The sequence below is a fragment of the Pristis pectinata genome, chromosome 3 (genome assembly GCF_009764475.1).
Source record: "Pristis pectinata isolate sPriPec2 chromosome 3, sPriPec2.1.pri, whole genome shotgun sequence".
In the NCBI taxonomy this organism is placed as follows: domain Eukaryota; kingdom Metazoa; phylum Chordata; class Chondrichthyes; order Rhinopristiformes; family Pristidae; genus Pristis; species Pristis pectinata.
Window position 1 is genome coordinate 72492827 of NC_067407.1, and position 20088 is coordinate 72512914.

Sequence of the window (20088 nt, forward strand, 5' to 3'; positions counted from 1 at the left end):
GTGTAGACATAGTAGATAGCCGGAGTCTTTTTCCCAGGCTGGAAAAGTCAAATACTAAAGGGCATAGCTTTAAAGTGAAAGGGAGAAAGTTTAAAGGAGATTTATGAGGCAAGTTTCTTTTCCCCCCACAGAGAGTGGTAGGTGCCTGGAGTGTGTTACCAGGGCAGGTGGTGGAAGCAGATACAGTAACATTTAGACAGGCATGTGAACAGGCATGGAATCGAGGTATATGGGTATTGTGCAGGCAGATGGGATGAATTTAATTTGGCATCTTAGTCAGCACAGACATCATGCGACAAAGGGTCTATTCCTGTGCTGTACTGTTCTGTTCTCTAAATAGAATGGAAGCAAGTCACCCTCAGCCTCAATTGAAACTCATCTTTTCTGCGTGGAGCAACAAACAATCTGCTGGAGGAAGTGTGTCCTGAAGAAGGGTCCTGACCCGAGGCATTGACCATCTGTTTTTCTACACGGATACTGCCTGGCCTGCTGAGTTCCTCCAGCATCTTGTTTTTTTTTCATCTAGATTCCAGCATCTGCAGTCCTTTGTATAGATGATCAGACGGTCAGTGTATTTCCTCCTCTCACCTTAAAGCTATGCCCTCTAATATTTGACATTTCCCAGAGTGGAAATGTCAAATATTAGAGGGCATAGCTTTAAGATGAGGGGGGGGGGGGGGGGTGAAGTACCACCAAAAGCTTAGTTACTTAGTGCAAAGACCCGAACTTTGATTGGCCTGTTTAGCAGCCAACTCATTGGCAAGTATCTCAACTTCGTAACTTGGAAAGACGCTAATGCTAGGTCAGTCGAACAGTGTAATGACCCACGGGTGTGGGACACAACTCAGAACCTCCCGTCTTTAACTCCACAGCCGCATTCTCGAAATCACCATTTGTTTGACTCCGCAACGGTCACCCTCACCATTATTCTCAACACAAATATCCAGCCCAGTGCCTCCTGACCGGTGCCCATGGGCTGGGGACAGCATTTCAAAGATTTTCCAATCAAATTGCAACCAATTTGAAAACAATTTCTGTAAATCCCGAGAACAGCGACAGTTCCACAAGTTACCGGAGCGACCGCGGCGGCGCGCCCCGCCTTCCCGCCCTGCTCTCGCGCGCCCCTCGCTTGGGAGGCCGTTACCGCTAGCGTTCGATTTGCGCCTTAACTTTCGTCAAACCCGCTTTAAAATTAACGGTTGACGATGTTACAATTTTTTTTGAAATGACAACCGCCGTCGATGAGTATTAAGAAAACTCCTTTCCCGCCCGTGGTGTTGATTTGAGTTGTTTTCTATGTTGGGAAAGCAGCAGTGGCGAAAGAGCGGGTGAGTACGGAGCGCTAGCTGCGGTTGCTGGCGAGATGTCGGCGGAGGAGGACACGGAGCTGCGGGACCTGCTGGTGCAAACGTTGGAGAGCAGCGGCGTGTTAAACAAGATCAAGGTCAGTCCCCACCCCACCCGACCTCTTTGTTAGGCGGGACGTGCCGGCGGGCCGAGATGCTGCTTGTCGGGCCGCCGGTTTGACGCAGCGCTGGTGTCAGCGAAGCTTGTAGCCGCAGTGGATTAGGGTTGATGGTGGAGCCCACACAGGACCAGGGGGTGGGAAGAGGAGGGAGGTGGGAAGAGGAGGGAGGTGGGAAGAGGAGGGAGGTAGGAAGGGGGGGGGGCGGTGGGGCGGGAGAGGAAGGGGCGGGGGAGGGAGGTGGGGCGGGGGAGGGAGGTGGGGCGGGAGAGGAAGGGGCGGGGGAGGGAGGTGGGGCGGGAGAGGAAGGGGCGGGGGAGGGAGGTGGGGCGGGAGAGGAAGGGGCGGGGGAGGGAGGAGGGGCGGGGGAGGGGGGCGGCGGGAGAGAGAGCGAGTGGCGGGGAGGGGGGGTGGGAGAGGAAGGGAGTGGCGGGGAGGGGGGGGGGTGGGAGAGGAAGGGAGTGGCGGGGAGGGGGGGGTGGGAGAGGAAGGGAGTGGCGGGGAGGGAGATCGAGAAGAGAGGTGGAGTGAGGACAGGAGGAGAGATGCTGGGGAGAGGAGTTTTGTGAAGAAAGGGGATGATTGGTTTTGGAGAGATGGACATTGGTGCAGGAGTTTTGGGGAGTTGGGGTGGGGTAATGGGTGTGGAGGGAGTAGAGTAATACGGGTGGGATAATGAACATGGTAGAAGGGTGTGGGTAGGATAGTGGAGGGGAGCAAAGAAGGCAAATGAGGGGTAAAAGGTAGGGAGGTGCTTCAGTCATCTGAATGTCCACACAGTGGAAGAGGGAAGGATGACTTGTGTGCAATTGAGAGCAAAGAAAATTATACATAAGTAAAATTTTGCAGATGCTGCAAATATAACATCATCATCACACTGTGACACTGAGAGCAGTTACATGCCTGTGTAGCTTAATAAAGGTAGTTCCTGTCAAGGATTCGGCACTCTGAAGGTTGTGCCATTTTGCAGCCTTCTCCAGTGTGATCAAGCACAAGTGATCTGCTGTGAAGTTCAGGCACTTGTAAGCTGTTATTGCAGTAAAATAGCCTGAAAATGTTTTGTTCCAAAATGTGAAAGGATGGTGAGGCAGGATTTGTTGCTCCAGAAATATGTTTGTATCAGTTATTCAGGTATTCACCTAAGTAACCCTGATATTTGTTCCTACTTAGTTTCATATGTTGTGCCAGTTGTTCATGTATGTCCAATAAGCTTAGTTTGTTTTTGTTGTTTGAAGGTGGATGCCATGGTTACACTTTTCCAGTCCACACTTCCTTTATTGCCTTGCTATGAAAATCAGCTTCTTCTAGACTTCGTCCTCAATATCTCAGATGTCAATCATTGCTCAAAATTTATTGCCTCTCAGCCATTTAAACCTATTTGGATATTGTACAAACAGTATCAAGGTCATTGTTCAGCTAAAACTTCCTGTAGTGAGGCGAGTTAGCAAGCCAAGTTACATGTAAATAAGTTTCTTGGTGCTATGAAGCAATCATTATTCTCTGTTTTAATCACCAACCCTTGACATTTTACAGTTTCAGTTTATCTATTGGTTTATAGATAACTGAGTTGTGTGTATTGTTGGATTCGACTGTTTTAATTAGTTTTTTTTACCATGTATAGTGTTTAATACACCTCAAGTGGCTACACAAGGAATGGCCACTTACTAGCTAATTGGTTCGTCCATCAGGTGTTATTTCCATTGGTTGGTTTGACTACAAGTATCTAAAAGGTTTCCTGATCGGACTATTGTTAGCTAAGGAGTATCTCTTATCTCAGGTATAAAAGGTGTCAGTTTTTGTTAATCTCTGTCTTGTTCTCCTCCCCCCTGGCCCAAACTCATCTTTTGTTCCTTTTGTCTTGGCTCATCTCCTAGTAGTAAAGCTGGTGCCATGTCCTTTGTGACTGTTTCTTTGTTTTAAACTTTTCCAATAAAACTTTGTGAAGCACCAAGTTGTTTTCAGTTTATTCCTGGACTCCTGAAAGAACCTGCGGATTTGAAAATAACTGGATCTGGCACTATCTTGCTTTTAATACTGGTAATTAGAACTAGTAATGTTGGAAGTGAAACTGACTTCAAATGTTTTGAGGAAAAAAAATTGAACTCTTTCAATTGTCAAAAGCTTGATGCTTGTCAAAAGCATCTGACCAAGTTATCAAATTTTCTGATTATGATGGTAGCTCTAATGTAAGCTTATCCCTGAGCGTTTTGAAGCTGGAAGTTTTCTGTTCCCTTAAGTCCAAGATGGCTTCACCACTCATCATTGGATATGACTGCATCACACAAAGTCCTGCTCTCAAAACTACTCATCCTGCACTGCAGAACGTAGCACAGGAACTGATCCTTTGGCCCACGATGTTGTACTGAACTAATTAACCTAATAATTAAATGCCTAATCTTTTTGCCTACACGATGTCCATATCCCTCCGTTCTCTGCATATTCATGTGCTATCTAAGAGCCTTTTAAATGCCTCTATCGTAGTTGCCTCCCCTACCACCCCTGACAGCACATTACAGGCACCCACCACGCTCTGTGTAAAAAAAAAACCCACAAAACTTGTCCCACATGTTTCCTTTGAGCTCTCCCCTCGGCCTCCGCCACTCCAGAGAAGACAACCCAAGTGTGTCCAACCTCTCCTTGTGCACATGCCCTCTAATCCAGGCAGTATTGCACTCTTTCCAAAGCCTCCACATCCTTCCTGTAATGGGCTGACCACGCAATACTCCAAGTGCGGCCTAACCAAAGTTTTTTTCTATATAGAGATGAACTTTTCCTGTGCTACAGGTAGTCTTGTATGAATTAATTTTCTTTATGTGCCCAAACTATTATCTCGATTAGAAATACAGTGAGGAGTAGGCCATTCAGCCTCTCATACCTCACCCACCTGTTAAATAAGATCATGGCTGATCTCTATCTTCGGATAATTTTGTATATTTTGATATCCAAAAATCGATCAATGTCTACCTTGAATATGTTTAGCAGTTGAGCCTCCTTGGGTAGAGAATTCCAAAGATTCACTAGGTTATCTAGAAACAAAGGTCATAGTTTCAAAATAGGGTGTTGGCGGTTCAGAGAAGGTGTGAAATTTCTTCTTATCTCAGTTCTGAGTGGTTGAGCCGTTACTTTGAGATTAACTCCAGGTTCTAGACACCCCACCCAAGGGAAACATCATCTCTGCATTTACCTGCTAAGTACTAAGAGAATTCATAGAATCATAGAGAGATACGATGAGGTAATGGGCTCTTTGGCTCAAGTCTGCACCGACCATCAACCACCCACTTTACACTAACCCTATATTAATGTCGCCTTTTAGTTTCACAATATTCTCTTAAACCCCTATGCACCCCCCACCCCAGATTCTATCACTGGCTAAACACTAGGAGCAATTAACAGTGGCCATTTAACCCTACCAAACTGCACATCTTTAGACTGTGTCAGGAAACCAGAGTACCTGGAGGAACCCATGTAGTTACAGGGAAAACATGCAAACTGCACACAGGCACCACCCAAGGAATAGCTGATAAGTGGATTATTGGATTTTTACTCTGTCTTCCTAATTGCTTGTTATACCTGCATATTAGTTAGCAACGATTCATGTGTAAGGACACCCAGGTCCCTCTGAACACCAATATCTTGCAATTTCTCACGTTCAGAGAAAAAATATCCTTTGTTTTTATCTTCTTTATCATAATGGATGACCTCACATTTTCCCACATTATCTTTCTTCTGTCTTGTTCTTGCTCCATCATGGGCGCAACCCTCCCCACCATCAAGGATATCTTCAAGAGAGAGTGCCTCATGAAGGTAGCATTCATCATTAAGGACCCTCACCATCTGGGACATGCCCTCTTCTTGTTACTACCATCAGTGAGGAGGTACAGGAGCCTGAAGACCCACACTCAACGATTCAGAAACAGCTTTTTCCCCTCCACCATCAGATTTCTGAACAATCCATGAACCTATGAACACCACCTCATTATTCCTTTCTTTTGCACTAATTATTTTTGTAATTTATAGATTTTTATGTCTTTGCACTGTCATGCTGCTGCAGAACAACAAATTTCATGTCATATATCAATGATAATTCTGGTTCTGCTCATGTCTCCTGTAGTCTCTCTGCATCCTCCTCACAGCACTCATCTTTATATCATCAGCAAAATTGAATATATTGCACTTGGTTCCCTCATCCAAATCATTGACGTTGATTGTAAATAGGTGGGCCCAGCATTGATCCCTGCAGCACCCCACTTGTCGCAGCCTCCTAATCTGAAAATTATCCATCTTCAATTCATCTCAATATATTACGCTCAATTGCATGTGCTGTAATTTTGTTTAGTAACTTTTCATGTGAACTTACTGAAAGCCTTCTGGAAGTCCAAATATACCACATCAGCTGGCCACTCCTTATCCTGCCAATTACAACCACAAAAAACTCTTAACAGATTTCATATTCATAAATTCATATTGACTACCTAACACTATTATGATTTTCTAAGTGCCATGTCACTTCAAGCATTTTCCCTATTAACTAGTTTAATGTTTTCTCTCTCCTTCCTTTCATAAATGTTGACTCTACCACTCTTTCAGGTGGCAAGCCCTGGACCTTAATCGCTTTGAGCAACAAAAAAAAAGTTTTCCTCATCTTCTTTCTCATTCTTCTACCAATTACCTTGCACCTATTGCCTTTAGCGTTTGGCCTTTGTTAGTTCCCTACTTGACCATCCCAGTATTTCTATTTCCAATTTAGTGTATTGCATTCAGTGGTCACAAAGTAAATAATATACAATTAATTATAAGTATATTGGAGGAACCAATACAGATTGGATGACTGTTTTGCTGAACACCTCCATTCAATACACTAGGGTGGTCCTGAGCTTCCAGTTACCTGTTACTTTAATTCTCTATTTCACTTCTACTTTGGCTTCATACACTGTTCCAACAAAGCCCAAAGTAAGTTTGAGGAACAGTAGCTCATTTTCCATCTTGGCATGTTGCAGCGCTCAGGACTCAGTATTGAATTCAACAGTTTTGCTGAACTAGCCTTTTTTATGTGTCAAAAGTGATCAGTTCTCATCCACCTGTAACATAAACTCTGTTTTTCTCTCTCTGCAGAATATTACCTGATCTGCTGAGAATGCCCAGCATTTCCTTTTATTTCAGATTTCCAGCAATCGCTTTGTCCTGCGTCTCATAGATCCAGCACTCTTTTCTCTCTACTGCCCTTTATTCATCTCTCTCTAATAAGTATTAGTTAACTATGATCAACAACTATTCATTGCCCTCCTTGAGATGGCATCAAGAGCATTTGTGCCATTTGGATGTTCTTGGTTTCTGTCCCATTACAGATAATTCCTGTTCTCACCACTCCTCCACCTCTATTTTCTGTTTCAGGCTGAATTACGGGCAGCTGTATTCCTAGCACTTGAAGAACAGGAGAGAATTGAAGTAAGTGCTGAGCAAAGCATTGGGATCTGTTTTGACTGCTTATAGTGTTTACTAAAAATAATTACATTGAATATAGAGCATAAAAGTGGGTAATTGGGTGAAGAAATGCATGCTAATGTTTATGTTCCATGTGACAACACCCTTCCCTACCCCTATCAATTCCTATATTTCAATGATAGTAGAGCGTGGCAGTAATCGCAGAGTACTGGGCAGGTGGTCAAAACCTTAATTTTTTTTTTGAAGAATATGTCTTAAAGGAGAAAATAAAAACAGAAGCTTATGAAGGGAATTCTAGAGCCTTGTTTACTAAAGCCTTGGTTGCAACTGGTGGAACAAGTAACTTAGGGGATGATTACAAGGGCAGCACTGGAAGAATAAACATAACAACATAAGAAAGCAGTAGGAACAGATGCTTTGAACTTTTGAGCATGCTCTACCATTCATCAAGATCATGGCTGATCTTCTACCTCAGCATCTTTTTCCTACACTTTCCTTATTTCTCTTAATACCTTAATATCGAGAAATCAATTGACCACAATTTTGAATAGACTCAATGATTGATGCTCCACAGCCCTTTGGGGTAGAGAATGCCAAAGATTCACCACCTTCAATATCTTCACATCTAAATCCTAGGGAGAGATAGAGAATGGAGGGATTTAAAAACATGATAAGTGTAAAGTCAAGACAGAGTTGGCTAGAGAACTTGGAAATGAAGCATAAAACCAAAAAAAATGAAAGAAAATTGAAAAAATGGGGAGGTAGAAAAAATAGAATCTGGCAAAAAATATCAGGAGGAAGATAGGGCTGTAATGAGTTATAAACTGGGATGCAAGCAATCAATTTTAATTTATTTTGCAGAATAAAACACCACTGGTTAATGAGAGCTTGAAAAAGTTTTTGAACACAGAGGATGGTAAGTGTTGCTTTTATTAAGTTCCAGTAGAAAAAAATACAACTGACACCATTTGAAGCAAACTGATAAATTTATGAAATTTGGCCTTCCTTCACAGGGCGCTTGGTGGCTGGTCTTGTTACTGAATTTCTCCAGTTTTTCAACCTTGATTTTACTTTGGCAGTATTCCAGCCAGAAACAAACACTGTAAGTTAATTTCAACATCAAATTTTCAATGTATCTTTATAAATATCTATTTGGTGTGTAAATATTTTGGTATTTAGGAAAATCAGACATTTTCCAATACATTTTCATATATTTCCTACTTTCACATTCCCTTACAATGTAGGAGCCCATTGAGTCTATGACAGAGCAACCTGATCAATCACATTTTCCCACTTATTTCCCTGTAACCTAAGTTCTTGTACATGCCCACAAACTCCTCTTTGATTCCTTTACCACCCACCAGTGCCAAGGGTAATTAATTGTGACCAATTAAAGTATCACTGTGTCTTTGGGATGTGAGTGTAAACTGGAGCACCCAAGGGAAACCCATTTGGTCACAGGGAGAACATGCAAACTCTACACAGACCTGGGTTGCTGGAACTGTGAGGTAGCAGCACTACATCACAGCACCCTGTCTCAGTCCCTTTACCATTTATACTTTCATTGATGGTTTTATCATCGCGAGACTTTAATATCCATAAATATCAGTTAGTTTACATTTCTGCTATCCTTGGTTCTCTTTCAGACATATTCCTATTTGTCTATAAGCTTTCCCCCTCCAATCTGTGGTAGCTACCTGTCTCCAATTTGCTTCAATTTAATGATTCTGATTTTAAATTTCTTTGTGGCTGTGCCCATCTTGTTGTTGCAACCACTACATCTGTGTTCTTTATTCTTGTATCGTCCGACACACATCACATACTCTTTGCCCAGACACCTATACTAATAAATAACAAGGTTCCATTTCTTTTCTCTGAAAAGCTCAAGCACACACCTATTGATCATCTCAAAATCTCTACCTTTCATCAGACATCAGTCTCTCAGTGCTGAATCTGAATCATCTCAATACTTGTGTGAAAGATGCCTAATAAATGCATGTTTGTGATATGTTCACATTCAGTCACAACCCGAGTCTGGTATATTTTTTAATCCAATATAATATCAACAAGAAAGTATTAAAGGCCATAAATGAAGGAAACCTAACACAGGGTGCCAGCTAATTGGGGTGGCTTATTATTAAACGTGAACTGATGTTCTCTTTGATTTTTGTATAACTACAAATTGGCATTATAAACTCCATTAAGCAATCAGCATGTTTGCTGTATAACATAGAATGAACAGAGATATGGTGCTGTTATTAGCCAGTAGAAAGACAGGAATATATAGCTGAGAAATGTTTAGCAGAATTTGCACATTTGCAATCCCTATTGAGGTCATTAACCTTCTTGATAAATAAACTTTGCATCTTCAATTTTTTTGTTTTTTGTTTTGTACGTAGTTCACTGGGCTTGATGGACGAGAAAATTTGGCAAGGGAGCTAGGAATCCATGAAGGAGATGGCTTGAAGGGTGCACCTATCTTATTGGAGGTGATGCGAAGAAATAGACAAAAGGGAAAAGCTCATAGTCTTGCTGAAGTACGTAACTTATAAATAAATGATGCTTGTTTAACTAATTATCTTCTGTCATTTGTGCTGAATTTCAAAATGTAACACTATATGCAGTTATTTACTTAAAATATGTATATGTCTGAAGCTTTAATTCTGCAGAGCTTTCATCCTGTGTAGCAGAATGAGATTTCTTAAATGCATCATCACTTGCTATGGGAAATAAGTTTATAGATATGTGGGGTATTTTCATAAATGGTTTGAAAACTAAGATAATATTACTCTATTTATTTTTGAAATTTACTAAAATTGATGCTTGGGTTACTTGAAATCTTGGCTGGGTAAGAGAATCCAGCTGAGGCATTAATGGACTAGAAACTCTTTAATTTCATCATCAAATTATAAGTTCATTGCACTTCTCTGAATTGATTCCCGGCTAATACTTACAATTGATCTTAGCTGTATAGGAGGGAGAATCATAGAGTCATAAGAGTTATGCAGCATGGAAACAGGCCTTTCGGCCCAACTCATCCAAGGTGTCTTCCTGAGCTAGTCCTGTTTGCTTGCATTTGGCCCATATCCTGCTAAATCTTTCCTATCCATGAACCTGTTTAAATGTCTTTTAAACGTTGTAATTGTATCCACCTCTACCACTTCCTCTGGCAGCTCGTTTCAAATACCCACCACCCTCTGTGGAAAAACTTGTTTCTCAGGTCTCCTTCAAGTCTTTTCCCCTCTTACCTTAAACATGTGCTCTCTATTGAGTGTTAGTGTGGGTAAAATTGTTCAATTTTCCTGGTCCTGATTGTTATTCTGTAACTCTTGTTAGAAATGCATTTGTGCATATTAAATGGAAACAATGTGAGATTTTGAGGTGATTTCTCCTTTGTTCCCATTTGTACGCATTGTTCCAGTAGGGATATGCCTCATTAGAAATTGAGTATATTTGGGAGAAGCTGCAAGGACTTTATATGGGACAAAGCAGATAAATTATATTACATTACATAGACAAACTATTTGTGCGCCTCCAATATTTGACACCCAATAACACAGGTTATACAAAATACAAGGTTGAGCACTGTGCACTCCAGGTAGGTAGAATGAGTGCTGTTAATCCTTTGAAAGCAATAATATTAACACTGTTCCTTGTCTGGCTCTGTATCCTCAAAAATTACACATTGTATTGAATTACACAATAGCAAGCAACTTAAAATTGCACAATCCAGACATGTACGTGAACTAATTAGAAACCTGGTCCAGCCAATTTGTTTTGCAAATAAATGCAGCTGAAATCTGAAAAACAAATGTTTGCTAAACAATGGGAAAGGAAGAGCAACAGAAACCTGAATGCATATTTCTGTCAGCAAGATTGCTAATAATAACACAATAATAGTTTGCTCTCGTTGCAGGGAGACCAAGTTGCCTGTATTCCAAAGGTACTGAATCATTTCTTGCTTATTTCTTTCTGGTGATTTGGTGATGGCATTAATGTTAGCACTATTTACTAATTTCCACTGCAATCTAGTCTGCCTTCTACTAGCTTTGCAACTGTGCTATGTTACCACAGGGTGTTTGTTCACAAATCTTTAGCAGCAGGACTGGTTTTAAAAAAAAAGCATTTAATAAACCCATATGGGATTCTGTGCTTTATATAGGGAGGCATAAAATACAAAAATCCAGAAGGTTGTGTAAAACCTATATAAAACACTAGATAAGCCCAAGTTGGCATATTGTTCAGTTCTTGGCAGCATACTTTAGAAGACCTTGGGGAGAGTACAGAAATAATTCTGTGGGATGGTTGCTGAAATGAGGGCTCATTTATTAGATTACTCTTGGAGTGGAGAAGGCAAAGAAGCATTTATAAATGTGTTCGAAATATTGAAGAGTTTTGGAAACAGAAAAATAGATGCAGAAGGAGGCCATTCAGTCCTTTGAGCCTGTTCTGCCATTCAGTACAATTATGGTTTCCCTCAGTACCATATTCTTACTCTCTTCGCATATCCATTTTTGCTTTTGTGTCAAGAAGCCTAACTGTCTCCTTCTTAAACCTATTCAGCTACTTGACTTCCACAGCCTTTGGTGGTACATAATTCTACAGGTTCACCATCTGCAGTGCAAAGAGACTTCTTGCCTTGATCCTAAATGTCTTGCCATGTATTCTAAGACTGTGACCCCTCATTTTAAAGCCCCAGCTTGAGGCATCATCCTCTTTTCTAGCCTGTTGAACCTGTCAGAATGTTATACCTTTCAATGAGATCTCTTCTCATTCTTCTGAATGCTACTGAATACAGGCCTCATTGATCCAATCTCTCATACTGCAGTTTCCACATCCTAGAAGTCAGTTTGGTTTAATTTTGCCTTTCCTCTACGACAGATCCTTTTGTAGAGTTGGAAAATGGCACACAGTACTTCCAGGTGTGGGGTTGCTAAGACCCTGCATAATTGTAGCAAGACATCCTTGCTCTTGTATTCAGAATCTCTTTGATTGAAGACTGACATACCATTTGTCTTATCTGCTTCTCGCTGCATCTGTAGCTTGCTTTAATGACTGCCGTACAAGGACATCCAAATCCATTTGTGAATTAGTATTTTTTGATCTATCACCATTTAAATAATACTTTACTGTTTTTCCTACTGAAGTAGATAACTTCACATTTATTCACATTATACTGCATCTGCCTTGTATTTGTCTAAATTGGCTTCAAGCGAAGGGCAATTTAGACTTCCTCACAACTCGGGGGTGGTTTCAACAGACTGGAAAAGTATGGACAAAGTAAAAAGGAAGGAAAGTGCAGGAGAGGTTACTGAAGTCTCCAGAATAAAGAATAAGACAAAGTTTAGAAAGGAATAAGAATTTAACTTCAAGCAACATGGAGACAAATTTGAGAAGGGTGGTGAATACAGGACTGAAGGTATTATACTTGAATGCATGCAGTATACGAAATAAGGTAGATGAGCTTATAGAGCAATTAGAAATCGGCAGGAATGACGTTGTGGGCATCACAGAGTCATGGTTGAAAGAAGACCACAGCTGGGAGCTAAACTTCCAAGGATACACATCCTATCAAAAAGATAGGCAGGTGGGAAGAGGGGGTGGGGTGGCTCTGTTGGTAAAAAATGAAATCAATCCTTAGCAAGAAGTGACATAGGATCAGGAGATGTAGACTCCTTGTGGATAGAGTTAAGAAACCACAAGGGTAAAAGACCTTGTTATAGGGAGTTATATATATAGGCCTCTGAATAGTAGCCAGGATGTGGGATCCAATTTACAACAGGAAATAGAAAAGGCATGTAAAAAGGGCAATGTCAGTGGTGGTCACTGGGGATTTCAATATGCAGGTAGATTGGGAAAATCAGGTTGGTACTGGATCCCAAGAGAAGGAATTTGTAGAATGCCTATGCGATGGTTTTTTTTAGAGCAGCTTGTGGTCGAGCCCACTAAGGAAAAGGCAATTCTGGATTTAGTGTTGTGCAATGAACCAGATTTGATAAGGGAGCTTAAGGTAAAGGAACCCTTAGGAGGCAGTGATTATAATATGATAGAATTCACCCTGCAGTTTCAGAGGGAGAAGCTAAAATTGGATGTGTCGGTATTACAGTGGAGTAAAGGTAACTACAGAAGCATGAGAGAGGAGCTGGCCAAAGTTGATTGGAAGGGGACCCTTGCAGGGATGACGGTAGACCAGCAATGGCAGGAGTTTCTGGGAGTAATTCGGAAGACACAGGATCAGTTCATCCCAAAGAAGAAGCAGCATTCTAAAGGGAGGATGAGGCAATTGTGGCTGACAAGAGAAGTAAAAGACAGCAAAAGAGAGGGCATACAATATTGCAGAAATTAGTGGGAAGCTAGAGGATTGGGAAGTTTTTAAAAACTAACAGAAGGCAACTAAAAAAGCAATAAGAGGAGAAAAGATGAAGTATGAAGGTAAGCTAGCCAATAATATAAAAGAGGATACTAAAAGTTTTTTCAGATACATAAAGAGTAAAGGAGAGGCAAGAGTGGACATCGGACTGCTGGAAAATGACGCTGGAGAGGTAGTAACGGGGCACAAAGAAATGGCGGACGAACTGAATAAGTATCTTGCATCAGTCTTCACTGTGGAAGACACCAACAATATGCCAGAAATTTGGAGACAGTCAGGGGGCAGAAGTGAGTCTAGTTGCTATTACTGAGCAGAAGGTGTGTAGGAAGTCTGAAGGTGGATAAGTCACCTGGACTGGATGGACCACACCCCAGGGTTCTGAAAGAGGTAGCTGAAGAGATTGTGGAGGCATCTTTCAAGAATCACCAGATTCAGGAATGGTTCCAGAGGACTGGAAAATCACAAATGTCAGTCCCCTCTTTAAGAAGGGAGGGAGGCAAAAGTCAGGAAATTATAGGTCAGTTAGCCTTACTTCAGTGGTTGGTAAGATGTTATAGTCCATTATTAAGGATGAGGTTTCGGGTTACTTGGAAGCACATGATAAAATAGTCCAAAGTCAGCATGGTTTCCTTAAGGGGAAATCTTGCCTAACAAATCTGTTTGAATTCTTTGAAGAAGTAACAGGCAGGATAGACAAAGGAGAGTTGGTGGATGTTGTTTACTTGGATTTTCAGAAGGCCTTTGACAAGGTGCCGCACATGAGGCTGCTAAACAAGGTAGGAGCACATGGTATTACAGGAAAGGTACTAGCATGGATAGAAGATTGGCTGACTGGCAGAAGGCAAAGAGTGGGAATAAAGGGGGTCTTTTCTGGTTGGTTGGCTGGCAGTGACTAGTGGTGTTCCGCAGGGGTCGGTGTTGGGTCTGCTACTTTTAACGTTATATGTTAATGATCTGGATGACGGAATTGATGGCTTTGTGGCCAAGTTTGCGGATGATACAAAGATACGTGGAAGGGCAGGTAGTGTTGAGGAAGCAGGGAGTCCGTAGGAGGACTTGTACAGTTTGGGAGAGTGGACAAAGAAGTGGCAGATGGAAACAGCGTAGGGAAGTGTATCGTCATGTACTTTGGTAGAAGGAATAAAAGCGTAGAATATTTTTTACATAGGGAGCGAATTCAGAAATTGCAGATGTAAAGGGACTTGGAAGTCCTAGTGCTGGATTCCCTAAGGGTTAGCTTGCAGGTTGAGTCAGTCATAAGGAAGGCAAATGCAATGTTAGCATTCATTTCACGAGGACTAGAATATAAAAGCAAGGATGTAATGCTGGGGCTTTGTAGGGTGTTGGTCAGACCACGTTTGGAGTATGGTGAGCAGTTTTGGGCCTCATATCTAAGGAAGGATGTGCTGGCATTGGAGAGAGTCCAGAGGAGGTTTATGAGAATGATCCTGGGAATGAAAGGGTTAACATATAGGGGTCATTTGATGGCTCTGGGCCTGTACTCGCTAGAGGTTAGAAGGATGAGGGGTGATCTCATTGAAACCTACGGAATACTGAAAGGCCTGGATAGAGTGAATGTGGAGAGGATATTTCCAGTGGTGGGAGAGTCTAGGTCCAGAGGGCAGAGTCTCCGAATAAAAGGATGTCCCTTTAGAACAGAGATGAGGACAAATTTCTTTAGCCAAAGGATGGTGAATCTGTGGAATTCATTGCCACAGACAGCTGTGGAGGCCAAGTCATTGGGTATATTTAAAGCGGAAGTTGATAGGTTCTTGACTAGTAAGAGCATCAAAGGTTACGGGGAGAAGGCAGGAGAACAGGGTTGAGAGTGGAAAAATAAATCAGCCATGATCGAATGTCTGAGCAGACACAACGGGCCAAATGGCCTAACTCTGCTCCTATGTCTAATGGTCTTTATAACCCAATCCTACCCAGTTTCTTGTTGTGGGCAAACTTAGAAATATTTGCATTCAGTTTTCTCATTCAAATCATTTATAGTTGGGGCCCAAGCACTAATCCCTGCAGTAGGGTAATTAAAGGAACCCACTTAAAATGACTGAAGAATGGATAATTTTGAAGTGATTGGTAACGTGAGGAAAAAGCTTTTTCTGTGATGAGTTGTTAAATTTTGGAACGCACTGCTCATTAGGAGGGTGAGTGCTGATTCAGTAGTTGACTTCTGTGGCAAATCAGATAAATACTTGAAGGAGTAAAAATGCAGTAATAAGGAGAATGTGCTGGGGATAACAGCTGACTGAATTGTTCTGCATGAGAGCTAATAAAGACTCTGTGGACAGAAACTGTCTGTTAATACTGCCAACAAATCTCTGTTAGTGCTGTGTAAATGTGTGTTATTCAATTTTCTTAGTTGTAGATAAGTACAATATATGACATAAAGCTATTAATGTACAGTAAAAGGATAAATGATTGTTGGACATCTGTAATCTATCTCCATTTTATGAGTTACTTATATCACTCCTCTTTTCAGGTTGAATACTAATGTGTTTTTTTTTCAGGAATTATCAGAAAAGCACGTAGCAGAAGCCAAGAAAAAGTTTGAATTTTATGATAATGTGAGTTTAAACTTTTCACCAATGGAACTGCAATTGTTAATCTATGCTAAAATAAGTAAAAAGTTAACTTAACATAAGTTAAAAGATTATTTGCGAGCTAAGCTGAAGTTGTTGGGTCCTGGAAGGATTTATTTTTTAAAAATTGGACAGTCCTAGCAAGTGGCTTCAGGGAGAGCTGACAATGAAATCACAAGTTTCTATCTCAGGATTTTGTGACACTAATTTTGAAGAACGGATAATCATGTACCATGAAACTGTAGTGCAAATCAAGAAAACTGCAGATGTTCAAAATCTAAAATAAAAACACAAAATGCTGGAAATGCTCAGCAGGTCAGGCTGCATATGTGGGAAGAGAGACAGAGTTAATGTTTTGGGTCGAAGACCCTTTGTCAGGACTGGAAAGGAGTAAAAAGCAGCTTGTTAAACTGCACAGACAGTGGATAAAAGGGGATATCTCTGATATGGTAAAACTAGGGTGACCATGTGGATAAGCTGTAAACAAGGTTATTTGATCAATGAATGAATGGTGGCAGTCAGAGTGAAAACATAGACAAAAGAATGTAGGAGTTACAAAATGCAGAGCAGGAAGACATGTCTGGCAGATCAGGCTGGGTATGTCCTCCCCTCCAAAGCAAAAAAAACAAGCTAAAATGGGTGACTGATACAGAGAAATCAAGTTACCTGAAGTTGTAGACCTGAGGTTGCAACGTGTGCAGTCAGAAGATGAGGTGCTTGATAGCATGTTTAAACATTACTTTTAATAATGAAAAACAAATATTGTGACCCTTTTCCCTTGGACCCATAGTTTTTGTTAAATCATTTTATCCTCAAGGCAGAAATATAAAATTGGGAAATAAATTCTTAAATTCTGACTTCTTCTGTGAAGAGAAACTTTAAATTCTAAATTTACATTTTAATTGTTTAAACCTGCATTCCATTACAAAGTTTTAATTTAATTTTCTATGTTTGCTTTTTCTAAGTGTTCGTTATCCTCATTTTTCTCTGTTAGTTTTTATGTCACGCCCTTTTGGATTGGCAAGTCCAATTCTTCATTACATGGTTCTCTCTCATTTAATCTGTGGTTTGAAATTTCTACATGTCCCAATGACTAGAACTAGACAGTGGTATTTGATCTTAACGGTTTGTGCGTTGTTTCTCTGATCTTTGCTAGTCTTTTGACCTGTGCAGGTGATAACACAGCATCGGTTTGCTTTTTTGATTATTATCCTCAATGAATGCTTACACAAAACAATTTTGTTTGCAGGTATAAATTGTTACAAAATTTCCTTGGCTTTTAAGAATGGAAGTGTCTTGTAGAAAAACACATTCTGAAATTTTTGTTTAATTAGCAATGGACTTTTAGCCACTGTAAGAAATCATAATCTGTCCAGTTTACCCATTTCACTGGATATCTTTAGAGATTTCATATTGGATTAGCTGTTTTAGTGCTGCACAGGGATGGAAATTCTTGAAATGTGTTCCATTTATAGAAATTCAAATTTGAAAAGTGCCCTTGTATGATTTAGTAGCAGTGTTATCAAAAAAAAACCTTAACTCCATGATCTGACTTGATTTTAGGACAAGAATGGTGAAATAAGTAAAGAAGAATTGAGAGAACTATTCCTAGATCTCTTCCCTCATTTTAACAAGTAAGCAAGCATCTACAACTATAAACAGTGTATACTTTTAAATTACTTTGCTGAAACCCTTCTTAAACCTCTAACCATTACAAATTGTTTCACTGATAGGAATATGCTGGACAGATATGTAAATGATGAATTTAGAGCAGTGGATAAAGATTTTAGTAATGGTAAGTGTGTTTTGCAGTAAAGGGTTTTAAAAATATAGAGGCCACTGAAGTGCTTTATGTCTAGTCACCTGAGGGATAGCAATAGATTCTTGCTTATTTCCTTTAATTCTACTAAAAATGTTAATAAAAATCCAAATACTGCAAAGGAATAAATGATCACATTTTAACAAAAAGGACCTTCCTGCCGCGGTAGTCATTGGAAAACTTGATTATGTATATTTTCATAAGAAATAATAGCAAGGGCAGACATTATCCCTCAGGCCTGCTGAGCCATTCAGCGAGATCATGGCTCAAAATCAGCAGCAACATCTCATTCCCATGATTTTTTTTTATTCATTCAAGGGATGTGGGCCTCGCAGGCTGAGCCAGCATTTAATTACCCATCCCTACCTGCCCTTGAGAAGGTAGTGGTGAGCTGTTTTCTTGAACCACTGCAGTCCTTGAGGTATGGGTATACCCACAATGCCGTTAGGGAGAGTGCCAGGACTTTTACCCATTGACGGTGAAGGAACGGTGATATATTCCCAAGTCAGGATAGTGTGTGGCTTGGAGGGCAACTTTCAAGTGGTGGTATTCCCATGCTTTTGCTGCCCTTGTCCTTCCAGCTGGTAGAGGTTGTGGGTTTGGAAGGTGCTGTCTAAGGAGTCTTGGTGAGTTGCTGCATTGCATCCTGTGGATGGTACAAACTACTGCTACTGTGCATCGGTAGTGAAGTGAGTGAATGGTGTAAATGGGGTGCCTGGCAAGTGGGCTGCTGTGTCATATATGGCGTTGAGTTTCTTGTTTGTGCATAATTTCTAAAGTTTTTGAAAATGTACCAATCTTAATCTGAATATTCTTATCAACAACGTTTATAGCCCACATGGGTACTAATTTCCAAGGTTCACCTTGGGGAAAACATTTCTGCTCAATCCAGTCCTAAATGGCTGACTCTACTTTGAGACTCTGGAGGCTAAACTGGATAGTGCTGGAGAACAAGAACTTATATGATTTACCAGAATTCATTTGATCAAGTGTAGAAATACACAGGGTACATGGCATTATCTCCTTAACATGGTTTCAGTGACCAGCCATCACCAGTTGGGCTGTTCATTGCCTTAGTGCACATCTATGCAGCCTAATTTCATCAGAAGCAAGAAGCATTTGAAGCTAACTTGCAATGTTACAGCCATGTTTGTACTTATTACAGGGGTGGTGATTTGTGGTTATGACAAGTGGTGGAAACCAATTCACAATTCCATGTAGTTTGCTGTAAAACATGCCTGATCACTGGAAGCATGGGCACGCTGATTTTTCAGTGCAGGTTGGAGCATTGATAGTCATGTGTAGATGTTCTCATCCTATGGGGGAGAGGGGTAGATGGTAGGAAGTCAGAGGAAGTAGCAAATGAGGTGAGTACAAGAGGTTAAACCTCAAGAGCATGGATACAGTGCTGCAAGTTTAACAAAGGGGCCAAGGTCAGTGAAAAACAATCCCATCTCCCACTAACTGCACCACTAGTCCCATAAACAGCCATGTACTGAACTCTCAGTATTTGCCTGTAAACAGTCTCTATCAATCATGAATCTTAATACTTGCAAATCCTTCAAGCACTTATAACTTCAAACTTGCCACTACTCAAGCCTTGCACATAATAAGATACTTGGTGTACTGGCAGACTGAAAACCTGTGTGAAATGTCGAGAAGCACAGGGTGATTGCAGGGGAGAGTGTCCACTTCTGATCTTGGCCAGAGAGCTTGGAGCTCAGTCTTACCAATATAGAAATGATGGTTAACTCTGTTTTAGTACTTATGGCTCCAAACAGCATTCAAAATCCACATAAGTGACATCTGTGTCATTGGCTGTTTGTAGCATTTGAGGAAAAAAAGCTTCTAGGTTCCTACACTTGCTCTGATGAATTAATGATTTTGGCTGTGCTGGAGCAGTGACTCTCTATTACTTCCTCAATGTAAACAAACGGTGCAGATTGCAAGATGTTAATGTTTTCAGCATCAATACTGTAGAGAGAGAGGCAGAGAAACTCCAGTCAACATGAGTTCTCCTTGGCAAGGGAATTCTTTCCCTGTTTTTTCTGAATATCTCCCTGGAGGTGAGTGTCCTCAAGTATTGCTCCTGAGTTAGGTAAAGTGTTCCAACAAAATCTGTTATGAATAGGACCTCCTGCTCAAATCCCTTCTTCTCTCCTCCTCTGGTTTGGCAGCCTTGCTATGTTGGCACTCTCATCCTCCAGTCCTGTACCTGCATTTACCAAAATCCCCAAGCCTGACTGCAACTGGCTAAGTCGATGGTAAGCCACAGAACACGGTCATGATTTAGAGACTACAAGAAATTGCAAAAAAGCCTAAGCATATTTTTACTGCAGGAAAAAAAGACCAAGGAGAGACATGTTATAAGTCTTTGCAACAGTGAAGTTATAAGTAGGGTAGA

The 20088-nt window shown here is 40.9% G+C and overlaps 1 protein-coding gene across 3 annotated transcripts in view; it reads left to right on the top strand.

Annotated features, from left to right (window-relative positions):
- Positions 1 to 1106: 1106 nt before the first annotated feature.
- cep43 (centrosomal protein 43) overlaps positions 1107 to 20088 on the top strand; it is a 40003-nt gene continuing 21021 nt past the window's right edge. Inside the window, exons 1-9 of one of the 3 annotated variants that reach the window (XM_052011762.1) lie at positions 1108 to 1444; positions 6857 to 6910; positions 7769 to 7823; positions 7921 to 8009; positions 9307 to 9444; positions 10824 to 10850; positions 15794 to 15850; positions 17429 to 17499; positions 17599 to 17660. In XM_052011762.1, the coding sequence (XP_051867722.1) occupies positions 1364 to 1444; positions 6857 to 6910; positions 7769 to 7823; positions 7921 to 8009; positions 9307 to 9444; positions 10824 to 10850; positions 15794 to 15850; positions 17429 to 17499; positions 17599 to 17660 (634 nt within the window). In that variant the 5' untranslated portion in view covers positions 1108 to 1363. Of the gene's footprint in view, positions 1445 to 6856; positions 6911 to 7768; positions 7824 to 7920; positions 8010 to 9306; positions 9445 to 10823; positions 10851 to 15793; positions 15851 to 17428; positions 17500 to 17598; positions 17661 to 20088 lie in introns of all 3 variants that reach the window. The other 2 variants (XM_052011760.1, XM_052011761.1) reach the window with 2 other exon arrangements.